Source organism: Phalacrocorax aristotelis, chromosome 6 (assembly GCF_949628215.1).
Source record: "Phalacrocorax aristotelis chromosome 6, bGulAri2.1, whole genome shotgun sequence".
NCBI classification, from domain to species: domain Eukaryota; kingdom Metazoa; phylum Chordata; class Aves; order Suliformes; family Phalacrocoracidae; genus Phalacrocorax; species Phalacrocorax aristotelis.
In genome coordinates this window covers 40790853-40806242 of record NC_134281.1, presented here as the reverse complement: position 1 = coordinate 40806242, position 15390 = coordinate 40790853, and the positions used below count along the sequence as shown (strand labels likewise).

General features: G+C 48.2%; 1 protein-coding gene across 1 annotated transcript in view; it reads left to right on the top strand.

Moving 5' to 3' along the window:
* The window catches only part of SGIP1 (SH3GL interacting endocytic adaptor 1), a 60519-nt gene that overhangs the window by 21661 nt on the left and 23468 nt on the right, over positions 1-15390 (top strand). The window contains exons 5-15 of the mRNA XM_075097337.1: positions 1157-1213; positions 1809-1863; positions 2736-2911; positions 6061-6072; positions 6799-6810; positions 7650-7674; positions 8075-8126; positions 9193-9278; positions 10595-10687; positions 11963-12037; positions 14034-14483. Of these exons, the coding sequence (XP_074953438.1) occupies positions 1157-1213; positions 1809-1863; positions 2736-2911; positions 6061-6072; positions 6799-6810; positions 7650-7674; positions 8075-8126; positions 9193-9278; positions 10595-10687; positions 11963-12037; positions 14034-14483 (1093 nt within the window). The remainder of the gene's footprint in view (positions 1-1156; positions 1214-1808; positions 1864-2735; positions 2912-6060; positions 6073-6798; positions 6811-7649; positions 7675-8074; positions 8127-9192; positions 9279-10594; positions 10688-11962; positions 12038-14033; positions 14484-15390) is intronic.

Genomic DNA, 15390 nt, shown 5'->3' with positions numbered 1-15390 from the left:
AACAGTGAGCAATTTTTGTTTCAAAATCCAGAATATAAGAAAAAAACATTTAGGTTCTGTCAGGTGGATGTGAGTTGAATAGAAATGGGGTTAAATACAAATGGACAGTGGGAAAAGCAGAAGCCCCCAATAACTGCATCCAGAGTCTGATTTTTTTCACCCTTGTACCTCTAATGAGGCTGCTTTGTTCTTGGGCAGCATCATGAGGACAGCCAGGTGAAACATGGAGGGCGAGGGTGCTGGTGGCCTGATCCAGCCCTTGTGCTGCTGCCGTCTCCAGACAGTGTATTGCATTAGACCCTTGGCTGGGTGCTGGGGCGGGTAGTGCTACCTCTGGCAGCTGAAGGGAACCAAGTTATCTAATTTAGGTGCCCAAAACTGAGAACCCAACCTAATATCAGTCCTCAAGCCGGCCTTGCAGCACTGCTTGTAGGTTGCAGTGGCAGGCAGGAGCTTTGGGTGGTTCTTGGATGACCAGAGCAGACCAGCGAAGGGTCCCACAGGGGATGAATGCCCAAAGACTCCTTCCCAACCTGACCCTCCTTGGTCTGAAGCAGCAATAACCTCTCTCTGTGTGTGTTTGTTGGTGTGTCATGACATGCACTAATGCTGCATCCCAGCTGGGTTAGCCTGGATGTGTTTCACTGCTGCAACTCCAGCTTCACCACACAGTGAAACAATGACACCCGGCTTGCTCTGTGGGTGGTTTGGGTACTGAATAACAGAAACTGATTCTTTCTTTCAGTATGTTCTGGGGAAGGTATTTACCTCTCAATAAATAGTGGTGCTACCTATCCGCATGGAGCATTGGGAGCCCCTGCTGCTGCCTGCTGTCCCTGTGGGCTGGAACAGCCTGGCATGCAGAGAAATGGCCATTTAACTTCTCATAAGAAATATGTTCAGCTAATGAATGTACCAGAAAAAAGAAAAAAGCCTCTTAGCTATCTGGTACGGAAGAAAACCTTCCAGAAATAGGAAATGCTGTCTTGTATCGCTGATGTGCATATGTGGGGTGGCTTTCCATAGCGCCTGCACAGGCAGCTGCAGCAATACGCAATGGCATCCCAGCTGTATCAATGCGCACACATATAAGATATGCTGCATTATTGTTTCCTTATTTTAAAACTTGTAAATTTTCTTTTCCAATGTGTTGCAGAAGAAAACAAATGGAGCCCCAAATGGATTTTATGCGGAGATCGACTGGGACAGATATGTAAGTGTCCCAGTGAGCTTCCCTTCCATCCAGCACCTGTGCAGCTCCGGACAGGGTACCTGGGCTGCTCTCCCATGCCAATGCTTTGGCTTTCTGGGTGGCCATTTTGGGTGGTGTCCAGGTGTTAGTCAAGTCCAGATATGTATTTTGTATCTGCTTGTTAATTAAATAGCATAAAAGTGCCCAGAAGCCGGGTGGCTCTGATGCCCAACACCCTGCAGGTCAGGAGAACACTGCCCAGGCCTGTAGGATGTTGCAGTTAGCCAAAGAAAGCCCTCAGCTGCAACCAAGCATTGCAAAAAAAAAAAATCTTTCTGCAAATACTCAGCACTGTAAAATCGTAACTGTGAAAATTGAGCACTGCAAAAATGGATCTACAGCGAGGCTGGGTGCTCAGCCCCTGCTAAATGCCCCAGCAGGTGCTGTGCCAGAGCATGGGTGCTGTTTGCTCTGTGCAGCCCCAGGGGCTACCAGTGGGCTTGGGCTGCACAGGGCTTTGCTGGACATCACTTCCTGCAGGAGGAAAGAGCTGTTCCAGCTTTCCAGGAACATAATTAGCATTCCTAATTCTTTTGCATTTTTGTGCCCTATTCAGAATTCACCTGAACTTGATGAGGAGGGATACAGCATCCGACCTGAGGAACCAGGCTATATCCTTTATTGTTGGCTTTGCCTCTTAGTTTACAAACTGCAAGATGAGCTGGGGTTCACAGACAGGCTACTGTCTACTTGTTGTTATTAATTTCCCCCTTTTATTTTCCTTTTAAGCTGTCACTCCACAGCTAAAATTGGCTTCCAGAGGGAATTACCTGAGGCAGTAAAGCAGAAGGTGATTTTAATTGCCTTTGATTCACTGCTATGAAATGAAGAGGTGTGAGCAGCATGGGGAGCACTGCAGTGGGGTACCCCATGGAGACTGCAATGTCCCATTCCATCTGTGGTGGGTGCACCTGCGGGGCTGTGTGCAGGTGCTGCCTGTGTGGGGCTATGTTACAGCTGATGCTGTTTTGGGGCAGAAACATCTGCATGGCAGTAAAAGCAAAATGAGCAAAGATCAGTTTGCAGCTCCTGTAGCATGCCCTGCTAAGGGGTGAGGAGACATGGCCAGAGCCCTATGCACATGCCAAGTTCATAGGCTGGCAGCAGGTTTTAAGCCTCGTCCTCACAGCTGGAGGGAGGGTAGGTGAAAAGCAGAATTTCTTCCTCTGCCACTGCTGAAAAACGCTGGCTCTCTGCAGGTGATGAGCTAGTGTGTCACAATGGAGAGGAAACGTGGAGACCAATGCAAATCACCGCTGGGCTAAAACAGGGCTGGCTTTATTGCCGTGAGCACCAGTTCCCATGTCTTCTACTTGCACACGGATAAAGCAGTGAAACATCACAGCAGTGACAGGCATGGCAGGAGGATTTGACCCTGCACACTACCCCTGTCCTGGGGCATTTGGGATAAGCATTTTGAGAACACCTAATTCCCACTCTTGAGGGAGGCAGCAGAAGGAAACCTTCTTTAACTGTGCTCTACCTACCAAAGGAAAGCACTTCTACTCCTCGAGTGAATCTGAAGAGGAAGAGGAGGCGCACAAGAAGTTTAACATTAAGATCAAGCCTTTGCAGGCTAAAGACATCCTGAAGAGTGCGGCAACAGTGGATGAGCTGAAGGCGTCGATAGGCAACATTGCACTTTCTCCATCCCCCGTGGTGAGTGCTTGGTGTTTGTCTCTTCCCCTGGTTGCAAAAGCAGTGGTGCTTTGTAGGGCTCAACCTGAGTGAGAAGGGGACTCTTCCTTAGGTGCCAATAGTTAGGTTTGCATCTGTGTCCTTATTTATAGGGTCTCATCTATATAGAGGCAATAATGTGACTGCAAGGAGGTCTCAGATGTATTGCGGTGATGTTACCAGTTCAAAACATCTTAAAAATTCCTTTCCTGCTTGTAAAATAGGGCAACTGAGATCAGAATGTACTATTCCCTATTTTTGCCTTTTTTCCTCATTTTTCAATGTGGTCATCATTCAAGATGTAAATTGGATGGGTCTTGCCCTGATTCCCAGGACAGGGAAAGCATTTGTGGGTTTTCCACACCACTATGGGATGTTAGAGGAACACTTCTCACCCTGGGGGTGAATCTGTGTTCCTGGAAGGAAAAGCTGTCTGTTCTTAGTCCCTCCCAGTATGAATACCATCACCCTCCGGTTTTCTGAAGGCTTGTCAAGGTTTCTGTCGTCTCATCCCAATCTGTTCAGCCGTGAAAAGATTTGATTTTTGTCTTTCAGTGGGCTTTAGTGTGGGCTATAGTGTCTTTTTCAGATGAAGCTTTCTATAGTTTATAATTAGCCTCTATCTGAAGTGTGAATGAATCTCAAACTCCAAGTAAAGAAAAAATAAAATTACTGCGTTTCATTTCTTCTTTCAAAACTAACACAACGTCCCTGATTTTAAAGAAAGCTTCTGGGACGAGTCACTGTCCCTGGAAATACCAAGTTCCTCTGGCACAGCTCTGCTTCCCCCCAGGGCTTGGTCCCTTTTAGCAACATGCACTTCTGGATGCTTTTTGTGCTATGACCAGGGAGTTTCTGGCTGTTAGCATTCAAGGGTTAGAAAGTGCTTTCTGAAGCACAAAAAAAAAGGGGGGGGGGTGAAGAGGGGGGAGAAAAAAAGGGGGGGGGGGGGGAGAGGGGAAAACCCTGCAAAACCACCACCACCAAAAAAAAACCCCATCAAAATTCAGCAAAAAATGGGGGAAGGATTTTGGAAACTGGCAATTACTTGCCAAATAGGTGGATAATTTTGAGCAAGAGAGAAAAAAACCCATAATTTATTATTTTGAAACCAAGCTAATTTTGGTTTTGCAAAGTGATGGCCCCAGTATTTTGGTGCGCACACGCATATATGTATGTAATATAAGAGACAACATTATTTTGGGAGGAGAGGGCATAGGGCAACATTTTAAAACTGAAATAGGGAAAGCACTAAGTAAGAATTTATTTAAGGGGCCAAGTCTATATTTGGTGTATTCTCTTTCCCTCATGGCTTTTATTTCTGCATCCCTTGCTGGCAGCAGGCCCTGCCATGGGGGTTTGCTGCTCTGGGCACCGCAGGGCACTCACCCATTCTGGGGTGTAGCTGGTGGCTCTGGCACAGCTGCGGCAGAGGTGGGGAGTAGTTGCTCATTGATTCTGTACTGCAGCCAGTGCTGTAGGGATTTCAGAGAATGTGGCCAAAAAATATACAGCAATGTTGTCTCTAACAATAAATAAAGACCTGTTAGGAAACTATCAAATGGTTATGCTCAGCTCCTAGCAGTCCAAAGTTCCTTGATTATATTTATTCCTAGTGATGAAACACTTGACTAATTTTGCACTAACATACAAGGATTAGGCTGATATGGTTAGTAGTTCTTCTGCACCTTGCCTTTTCCAGGCAAACAAAACCCCGAAAATGTGCATTTTGCTAGAGAGGAGACACAGAATCATACCTTCCGTGGTGCTTTTCCTGCTGAGGTTGGGGGGAGTGTTGTCACTGGCTAGGAAGGATTTAGCCCCTGGTGAGCAGGCCTGTGTGTATCAGCATGGTGCTGTCTGAAGCCTGCCCTTTGGGCATTGGTTTGGGATACTCTGTGCTTTGCTTCAGGGAAATCCCTGTCCCTGGCCACGACTGGCAGAGCCCAGGGCTGGAGCCGATGTCTCCCTGCAAAACAGTGCAGACGTGCTCCACTCCACCTGAATGGCTCAGGGAAAAGCCTTGTGCCAGGCTGGACAGAAGGACCCATGCTGTTTCCCCATCTCGGGATCTAAAATCTGGCATATGGAGCCAAAGGGTGCAGATGGGAAGGTGAACAGTGCCACCACCAAGCAGCTGGGTGCCCCCTGGCATGCTGGGTCCTGGCAAGTGGCGCCAGCCCCACCATCCAGGAAAGCACCAGTGCCCTGGGCAGGAACTGGCTGAAGGAGTTTTGCAACCATCGAGTTCTGTGCTTTGCTGTCTGGGTCCCTGACCTTGTCCTGGGCTCGTCTCCTCTCCAAAACCAGCTGCAAAGCCCTGGTCTGGCACCTTATCCCTCCTGTGCACCAGCCTCTCCTGGAAGACAGCAGTGAGATGGGAGATGCCATGTCCGTAGGCACGGTCCTCCCCATTCCTTTTGAGGTGTAAATTATGGTGCCTTAACTTGAAGACAAGAAGAAAACTGGAGATGCTGTTGTAAATTGGTGTTGGCTGCATCCTCTGTCTGAAGCCAGGTCTCATTTCTTGAAGTATGCAGATAGTGGTACAACCTGCCTGTGTCACATACTGTACCTGCAACAGCCCTGCATCTTCAAACCTCCCATCCTCTTCCCTGCTCCTTCCTACTGGCAGTTCCTGCCCACTTCGCCCTTTGCACCACGAAAAACTCAGCCGCAGGAGTGGGGGCTTTCTAGTGGTCTGAAAAAATAGTCACTGGTCAAAGCTGATAATTAATAGCCCTAAGTTTAAGCACTTAAACTTAGGGCTATTAATTAAAAAATCGTGCTCTTTCACTTTCCTCTTACATGGCCTCTTCCAAGAAATGAAACAGGTCGGGAAATGGCCTTTGTCTATAGCTAGCAGGGCCCACTAACAACAAAGCATGTGAATCCTTGCCATAAGATGGCTTAGATACAGGTTTTTATTTGTAGACACTCTCTCTCACTCCAGCCTCCTGTCTGAATGAATGACAGCCTGGCTGGATGTGCACATGACTCTGCTTTTGCTGTGTGTTTAACATATACCTGATACTTCTGGTTGTAATACAAATCTTTTATTTCTGTATTATCCCTTTATAGAAAATATCTTATATTCTCATTTTGTTTTTTATTTTTCTGCATTCTTTTAGAGGAAAAGTCCGGTAAGAAACACAGTTTTTTATCTCTTAATTTTTTTTAACATAGTCTCTTATTCTCTTGTTTGCATGGTCCCTGTTTTGCATGTCTCTAGATCTGAAATGTAAAATGCAAATAACAAGTCCTCCCACTTTGGAAGGCGTGATGTTTATTTTCCATCTCCCTTGATTTAACTTAAAGCATTTTGAAATAGAGCTAGGCTGTCTTTTCTTTGAATGTACATAGTCTGGGGGTATAGTTTGGGTGAAAAAGCTGGTGGTTTTGGACAAGATGTATAAGGGCACAGTTTTATCTGAGCATGTTTTAGATACGTCATTGCACATCAAAAGATATGAGAAAACAGAGAAAAAAGAAATGTCGGAGGTTGACCTTTGGTGCCACTGTATGCAATGGTGATGGCTTCCCTGAGAGGACTGGGCTTCAGACTGTTCTGAGCCCCAAATGGGGAAATTCATTCATTCCATGGGGTTTGGGTTCCCTCTGGTGTCTCTCTGGATGCTGCTCTCCACCTGCCTCATGCCCTGTGGCCGGGTGACCCACCAGCCTGTAAGAGCATGATGTTATGCTCCCAGCAGTGGGTGCTGGGGCTGGGGTCTGCGTGGAAGAGGAAACCCACCCAGCACTGCACCGCTGTGGCCTGTGAAGCTGTGAAGGGCGTTGGGGGACTTGGGGTGCTGACCTGTTGCTCTCTGACCAGGTGTCTCTTCTCTCTTCCTTCTCGCTGACCGCAGCGGCGCAGCCCGGTAAGCACCTACACTTGCTGCTTCTGCCCCTGCCACTCTGGGAACAGGGGTGCTGGTGGGGTCTGGGTCTGTGCCCGGGTTATGTGACAAGCACAGGGGAAGGGGAGTGTGGCGCCAGTGCTGGTGGCTGCCCCACTGTGTGAGCCCAGGTGATGGTGGGGCCTTGTCTCCCCCCAGCCAATGCAAAGGAGTCCATGATGAAGGGTGTCCTCCACAGCTCGACCTGCATCCTTGCAAACCCCCTGGAGACCCTGCCTTGGCACAGGCAGAGGGGCAGCGCTTGTGGTCCCAGGGTATCCCATTGTCTGTCCCCCTCTGGAGGTGCTCCCACTCCCCTCTCTGCCATGCAGCCCCAGGTCTGGCAGTCTGGGGAGCGTTTGGCTTTTGTTGTGTGTGGGCACGTGTGTGTTGTGTGGCGAGAGCGAGGATTTAGATTGCTGAAAATAGGTTATTTGGCTTAGATCGATTTGCAGCCTGTCAAATGTGAGGATTTTGGTTTTATGCCACTTCTAATGGGGTGAGGGTGCCAGTGACTCCCATAAGCCACTTGTGGTCAGGACGGTTGTGAAGGCAGCACTGCCAGGTGATGGCTTTATGTGGCTCAAAATCCTCTCAGTAGGGTTTTTTTTCTCCCTGTAGGCTGGGAGCAAACAGGATTTCACAATGCACACATGCAGCTGGGCATATTTCAGCTGTGTACAGTAAATACCACCCTAGATAGGTAACTCCTGCCACATCTGCTGGGCTGCTTTGCTCCTGCTGTGTCCCTCTGTGGGTGACAATTGTCATGTGCTGATGTCCCTGTGCATTCTGCTTACCTCATGTGTTTCTAATTCCAGGGGACGATTAAAAGGAATTTATCCAGTAAGTATGTTCTGCAGCCTTCAGGAACTGTAGTTATGGCAGTATGGAGGTGGTGGTATCTTGGGGAGGGGGAAAAAAAAAAAGGGGGGGAGGAGGTTAGGTTTGCTTTAAAGTGGTCCTGGCAGAAATGACAGCACCCAAATGCCTTCTTTAAAGAAGGCCATATGGGACATCCTTGGGGTACCCTATAGATGCAGCGCAGCTCTCAACAGGAATAAAATCTGAGTTAATAAAACAGACCTTTTACTGCCAGCAGGTGTGGGTTGGGACATGTGCAGTGCTGGTGGCATGCCTGGTGTGAGCCTTCCTGCCAGCACAGGCTCTGGGTGGGCTGGGGCTGATGCCTAGGGGGTGGGTGGGGGAACAGGTCTAACCCCACGCTGTCTGTCCTGTGCTGCAGGTGAGGAGATCGCGCGGCCCCGGCGTTCCACACCGACACTGGACCCTGCCAGGTCAGTATGGAGTCCATCAGTATAATTATACAACACAGCTATGTTCAGGCACATCATCCTGATGTGGTTTTTAAACATTTTGATGGACAATTGCACGTTTACACCATTGCTTATTGGGGAAAAAAAAACCCCTGTTTTCACTTCCAGATTTTGATCCTTTTTCATGTGTACCTGGATAGGTCAAACCAAGAATAACACAGCAAGTTCAGGGGGTATTTACTGCTGCACAAACATTGCCATCACCTAGCTGAGCTACCCAAACTCAGCTCGTCAAAGACACTACTACAGAAACATGGCTTTTATAACTTCTTAGGCTCATGAGACAGCCAACGTTTGTCTGGTTTTTAAACAAGCTGAGTAAATGCTGGATGCAAGAGGCACAGGGAGATTTGGGTCCACAGGCTCTTTGCTTAGATTCTGTGTGAGTAAATGGCAAAGGAGTCGAGGTGCCCAGGCAGTGATGGCAGATCCCCCCAGAGTGTGGCTGAACAAAAAAAACGCAGAGTTGAGGCACTGATGGCAGTGACACCACTGGTTTCAAATGCACAGCATCCATACTTGCTTTCCCACAAGAGCGGCAAGGACATCCACTGCTGGAAGCTGTCTCCAGCCTGATCGATGGGGAGAGCTGGCAAGTGTGTACTGTGGGTATATATTGATTTAGGAAAGCAAACAGGCTAGTTGGTATGGAGTTAAGTCAAATCTCACCAGGAGCATGCCCTATGCAGCTGCAGGGTTTTACTCAAGGTACCTTGGACCCAAGCATCGTCCAGACATTGACTTGTTTTTTCCCCTTTCCACACAGTCTGAAGTAGCTCTGACTAATACTGAAGCAGTCTCCAGTGGCTCAGCAACTGCCTGGGCACTACAGGGTTTACACTGTAGTGCTATGGTCAGTGCTACTGCTCTCCTTTCCTTTTTCTCTGCCTGAAATCCTGTGTTTTGCCAGGTGCCTGATAGTCTAGAGCATATGCACTCCCTGAAAATAGTCATATTTGCGCTCAAACACCAGGTTTGAGTACAAACCTGAACCTCATGGTTCTTCTGCACTTATCTCATCCCGCAGCAAGAAAGCTGGGGAGGACCCTGCTGCGCTGGCACCGCTCTTTGGGCCCCCACTGGAGTCGGCGTTTGAGGAGCAGAAGCTGGACGGTGGGTCGGGGGACACAGGTGGCATCTCCTGGCAGTGGCCCCTGGCTGAGGCATGCCCCAGGGACAGGTTGTGGCACCCAGTTCTGCCAGCAAGAAGGATAGCCCTGGTGATCAATCCCACAACCCTCCTCTTAATGGAGGGGAAAAACCAAAGTTAAAGCAGAACATGAAGGGCAAGTAGTTGCATTACAGGCAGTGTGGGGTTGGGATTTATATGGGTTATATGGAAACAGATCAAGTGTTTAAGTCAATTAGTTAATTATGTGGTCTTGGGACAGATTCTGAAAGAGAGCAGGTAACAAATATTAAAATTATTGACTTTCAAATGAAACTCTGGTTTTGCCTGTTTAGCAGGCTCTGCTGAGGTACCTCGAAGCGGTGTGTGTCTAACAGCGGCAGCTGTTAGCTTCAACAGTGTGGCAGCATTTCAGCATCACACTAATTTAATTGAAGGAAGATATGAATGGACCTGTCTGGCAATGCTTTACAGCTCCCCGTGCCTGTGAAGATGTCATCTTTTCCCAGAAACAGTGTTCCCCTGCACAGGACCATAGGGATACTTTGCTTCCCCAGGAAGTTGTGGGTTTGGGTTTTTGTTTGGTGGTTTGGGTTTTTTTTGTATGGTGTTTTTTTTTATTTTTTTGTTTTAAGCTTTCCTGAAGCATAGCAATCTTGCAAGGCTTGTTCTCCCCAGAGAAAAACCCCATTCACCCACTCGAGCATCTTGTTCCTGGAGAGGTCTCTTCTTCCTGGAGACAGCCAGCTCTGCTCAGCTATCACAAAATGGCTGCTGCCACTTGTAGCTTAGCTGTGCCATGTAATTATTGACTCCAGTTAATTCTTTAACTCAACTATATTGGCATGCAGTTTTCAAAACGTGAGCTAAGAAAATAGTGCAAAAAGTTTAAATGAGATATAGGAGAGGTTCCCTCCCCCCCCCCAGGTCTGTGTGAATGTAATTGGATCTTTTAATACCTGTTTTTTCTCTGTATCCTAAAATTCCAGATAATTTCTGCAACTAATGCAATATTTCACTTAATGCAATAAGCCTCCAAATATGTAAATAGCATTGTTTTGTTTGTCAAGCAGCATGAGTGTCAAACTAATTGCGTGACCTCTTTAAAAATCAGGCAAGCTTGTAATTATCTAACATTACAGAAAACTGTCTCTAATTAATGAGAGGTTTCTGTCACTATTTAGTTTCTTCTCTTTACAAGCCTCAGATCAATGCATCTCATCTGTGTGTTTTGGTATTTGTAAGAAAACAGTTTTATCAATGCCCTTGCATGTGTATTTATGAATTTTATATTTTTCAGCTACTCTAGATCAGCCTGAGATATGGGGTTCAGTCCAGCCCGTCAATGCAAGCGTAGAGTCCCCAAAGCTACCAAGACCTTTTCCAACTGGAAGTAAGTGATCGTGCAGGTTATCAACTGAAAAGAAATGAATATGTACAGAAATCAAATCTTTTGCTTTTCCTCATACAGACTCCTGTACTGTGCATTTCTGTAACAATTTAATCCCATAGCAAGTTAGAGGGCTTTTTCTTCTCCTGGCTTGACTCTAGCTGCAGTGTATTAGGGTGGAGGAAAGACAGGTTTGATAAGGGATGGGATGGATGGTACCCAGGGTGGGAGAGATGATGCACGTCCTCCCTGGGGAAATGTGCTTCTGCCAACGTGTGCTCAATTTGCAAGGAGAAACATCTCTGGCAGGGGCAAATGGTCTGCACAGAGCCAGCTATTAAACCCGCCCCGCCCTCGGAGGCGAGGAGTACCTGATCATTCATGTTAATGATGCAGTTATTTGGCTCGAAAAGTCGGAAGTACCGGTTTCTCCGGGCTAACATAAGGAAGGGCAATGCAGCCCCAAATCCCAGTTTTTGTTGTAGCTTTCCCCTTTGCCTGGGGCAGCCAGGGGAACAGCAGCTTTTTCTCCTCCTTAGCTGCAAAGTCATTCTCTCCTTACTTCCCCACTGCTTTTCCCCCCCCTGACTAGCCATTAGCATAACCTATTTCATGCCAAACCCAGCCCTCAGCCCTGGTGCTGCTGGCTAGCTGGTGCCGATGTGCCAAGGTCAAGGCAACCTCTGGCCATGTCAGGAGCTTGCAAGGATATTGTGACAGTTGTAATTGAAGTGGTTGCTTAATGGTGCCAAGCCACAGCCACAGTGCCTCCTGCGTTGCTCTTCCAGGACGTTTGGACTCGGATGCTATTTACACCTGCTTTGCGATAATGCCCCTGTGAAGCAGCTCTGGGGCATTTCTTCCTGTATGTGCCTCCTGGATCCATGCGGGATGGGCACATGAGAAACATGGAGGCAGATATGTGCCTCAGAGGCTACAGCTTTTAATTAAAATGTTAATTCAGGTTTTAATATATGAGTACAAGCTAAGATTTAAGAATTTAAAAAAAACATCCCAAACTGAAAAAAAAACAACAAACCAAACCTAAAACCCAAGAAAAAAGGCCATCAGTGATTGCCTGTTGCTCAGCAAAACACTGTAAACTGGGCTGTGGGGATGCTTCTGCTCACCTAGCAGTCATCCCAGGGCTGGTGCTGCTGCCTGCTTTGCACCCCAGCAGCATGCTGCCAGATCCCCCTTTCCCAGCAAGGCTGTGTGTGCTCCCAAACACACTGCAACTGACTTTTTTCCCCCCCCTCTCTCTGTTCTGTTTTGCAGCACCTCCACCACTGCCACCAAAAAACATCCCGGCCACACCGCCACGCACTGGCTCTCCTCTGACGGTGGGAATAGGTAAAAGCTCGGTGCTGCACCTCCTCTTGCGTGCCATTGCACAGCCCTGGTAGACTGATCCAGAGCCCGTGAGGGCTGTGCTGGGGTGGTAGAGTCCCTGTGGCTGCATTTTGGACATGGATTTGGCTCTCAGGCATCCTCTTTCCCTTGCATTTTTGGTGCTTCAGCAGATGCTGCAGTCAGGGTGATGCTTTAGAAGCAGTGCAAAGATGCCTTTGTCTCCAGAGGCGGTGTTGCCCTGGTGAAATTAATGCTCTCGCTTCCCCCCGCCTTTGATATCGGTCACTTTTAGAAACAAAATGCAACACTAACCTTAAAGTCCAGCTTAAAATTGGGAATAACTAGAGTGCTGTTACTGCCTGGAGTGGCACTGCACAGCCTGTGCTTATAAAATAATGGGGCATGGGGCACCTTCCTGTGTCAGAGGAGCTGGTCCTGCCCTCCCAAATTCCCCTTGCCGTTAAGGAAGGTAGGAACTACCCTCCCACCCCATAAGGCTGTCTGGGCTGGCAGCTGGGGATGTGAAGGGGCAGGGGAGGGAGAATGAAACTACCTGCAGTAAAGGGCAGCCTGAAGGGAGGGATTGAAAGACGTTGAATGCAGCCAGAGGACATAAAGTGCTTGTAAGCGTGTACCTCATGCTGCTGGCAGGGTACTGTCTGCTGGAGCTGTAGGTTTTGAGGAAGGGCGGGCAGTGCCTGGTCTTTGGATGGGGGATACTGTATGGACACACGCGTATAGAGGGCACCTCAGGGCATTATTATCATCATCATGAAGAAATCTGCTGCTCTGAGCTTAATGCTCTGTCCATCAATATTTCAGTCGTGCTCCCTTATCTTGATTTTTCTATTTATCTAAGCAGCCAGACTGGCAGAGTGTCCACCTACATGTGTAGATTCATCAACACGAGCAAATGCAATGCCCAGGCACATGTGACAGTTTATTTGCTGGGATTTGGCTTGCTGCACACTTCAGCCTGTGCATCAAGTAAAGCAATGGCAGAGGTTTATTTTTTCTGTTTTAGCAAAACTATATTTTATTCCCTGAACATAGAACCATAGATGGTTCCCCCAAACACAGGAACAGGGGTGGGATGCTAACATGAGGACCCCAGAAGACATGCTACTTTTAGTAGTATGCACATGGCTGTAGCAGGGGCTCCCTTGCTGCCCTGGTGCTGTGGCCATGCACTGCCCTGCTCCTCGCCCTGTCCCAACATTCAGTCTGCACAAAACCAAGTCACCAAGTACTTCCTGAGGTTAGAGAGCTGCCAGCCATTGGGGAAGAGAAATGCAAGAAAATAGGGTAGGAAAGGAAGGATGGAGGATCTCCCTCCTCTGGATGTGGAACATCTTGCTGATGAGTCCTGTCTCTGTGTTGGTTATGAAGTCAGATATGAACAGAGATGTGTGGTAGCTCAGTTAGAGAGCAGAGCCCTAAAATACCCTTATCTGCTGCTGCCTGCAACTGAAATACATACACTCTGTCTGCTTTCCTGTATTGCATGCCCAGCACCAGTTCTTGAGCATGTTTAAATATATATATTTACATGTATGTGTTTATATATATATTAGTGGAGTGTGCAAGAGAGCTGAGTGCCTAAGTTTAATATCTGCTGATAATTCAGAGCAATGATAATGACATAAAGATGTTATTTAGATGATACGTAACAAAGGTTGGGAGCCAGCTGTAAATTTTGGGAGGATACAGGACTGTTGTCTGTGAAGTGATGGAGGAGGAGGTGGGCTTTGCTTGTGGTGCATGCTCTCTCTCATACAGTGTATGTATTTCAATCCAGTGTGGTTCATTGTACATTGCACGCGATGTGATGTAGAAACTTTCTTGCACATGAATTATATTCCCTGGCAGCTTATAAGGAAACGTGCTTTTAAAGAATCTCCTCTAGAAAGTGGCTGACATAAAGCCCTGTAGAGAATAGTGTGACTGCAGCTCTTTTGGTTAATGCTAAGTGTAAAATAAACTACTTTGACCACAGGAGGGGACCAGACAGCAGCAGAGCTCAAAAGTGACAAACTTCCATCCATCAATGACTTGGACAGCATTTTTGGCCCTGTGCTATCCCCCAAGTCTGCTGCTGTTAACGCAGAAGACAAGTGGGTCAATTTTTCTGATCAGTCCCTGGAAAATGTGACTCCAGAGTTGACGCCCCAGGAAAAAGAGGGGTCCACAGCAGCGGGCAGCCCGGCTGACGCTCCAGCGGCCGAGCCCTCCCGCCCAATCCCCTCACCACTTCACCTGGAAGAAGTTCAGAAGAAGGTTTCTGAGCAGCCCCACCTTAAGGATGATAACATGGAGCCAGCCGCCTCTCCCAAAGATTTTGGGATTGGACAAAGAGCGACCCCACCTCCCCCTCCGCCACCCACCTACCGGACGGTGGTCTCCTCACCCGGACCGGGTGCCAGCAGCGGCACAGGAAGCACCAGTGGTATGTCCTGCAGCGTTGGGTGTGCTTCGGTGTGGCCGTGACCGCATCTGCCATCCCCTTCTGCCTGGTTGTGCCTGTGCTCGGCGCCCGCACTCCCACCTGGCATCTTGTGCTTCCACGTCCAGCGTCTGCCCTCCGCCTCCTGTGTCTTTTCCCTACTCCTTGCTGCGTGTCTGATGGTCAGCTGGGTCTGACAGCCTTTCCCCAAAGCTCCCATGAGCTGCCCTTCCCCCCTCTGCTATGCACATAGCCCTGACACAAAATTTGGCATAGGATTGCCATTGCTGCAGCTCGGTCCTCAGTAGGCTTCAGAGTGAATATAGGTGGAAACATTTCAGGCAAATAATCTGAGCAAGTAACAGAGCCAGGGCCATTTAAATATGTTGTAGACAGGTCACAAACCAAACAACTTGCAGGTCAGGTGGCACATATCTGAATGGCACTTGGTCCCTCTCGGTTGTGAGAGTGTGGATGCCTAGTTGTGTCTGGAGAAATGGCTTCCTAGGCGAACCTCTCACAAGGGTAGAACCTGATAGGTGTGTCTGGCATGCCTGGCTTCGCCTGCTTAATTATAAATGTCTTCGTGCCCATTAGGGCAAATGAGCTTGTCAGAGGTCAGCTTACACAAACTCTCCACAGTGCTTGAGGCGGTGCAGCCTCATTGTGTTTAAAGGCTGACCCCAGGCCACTTACTGTACTGGTGCAGCCATAATGTGCAAGTCCCTGTCCCCATCAGCACTGTGCTGCTGTCCTGTAACCACGAGAAACCCCCACAGAGCCTTGTAGACACATTTACGGTGCAGGCAGCAGTGGGAGATGATGGGTATATTGGGTGTGCAGCTCCCCAGCCCTGTACCCAACTGTTGTCACCAGCCTCATATGAGCTTGAAGGCCATGCTGTCTGCTT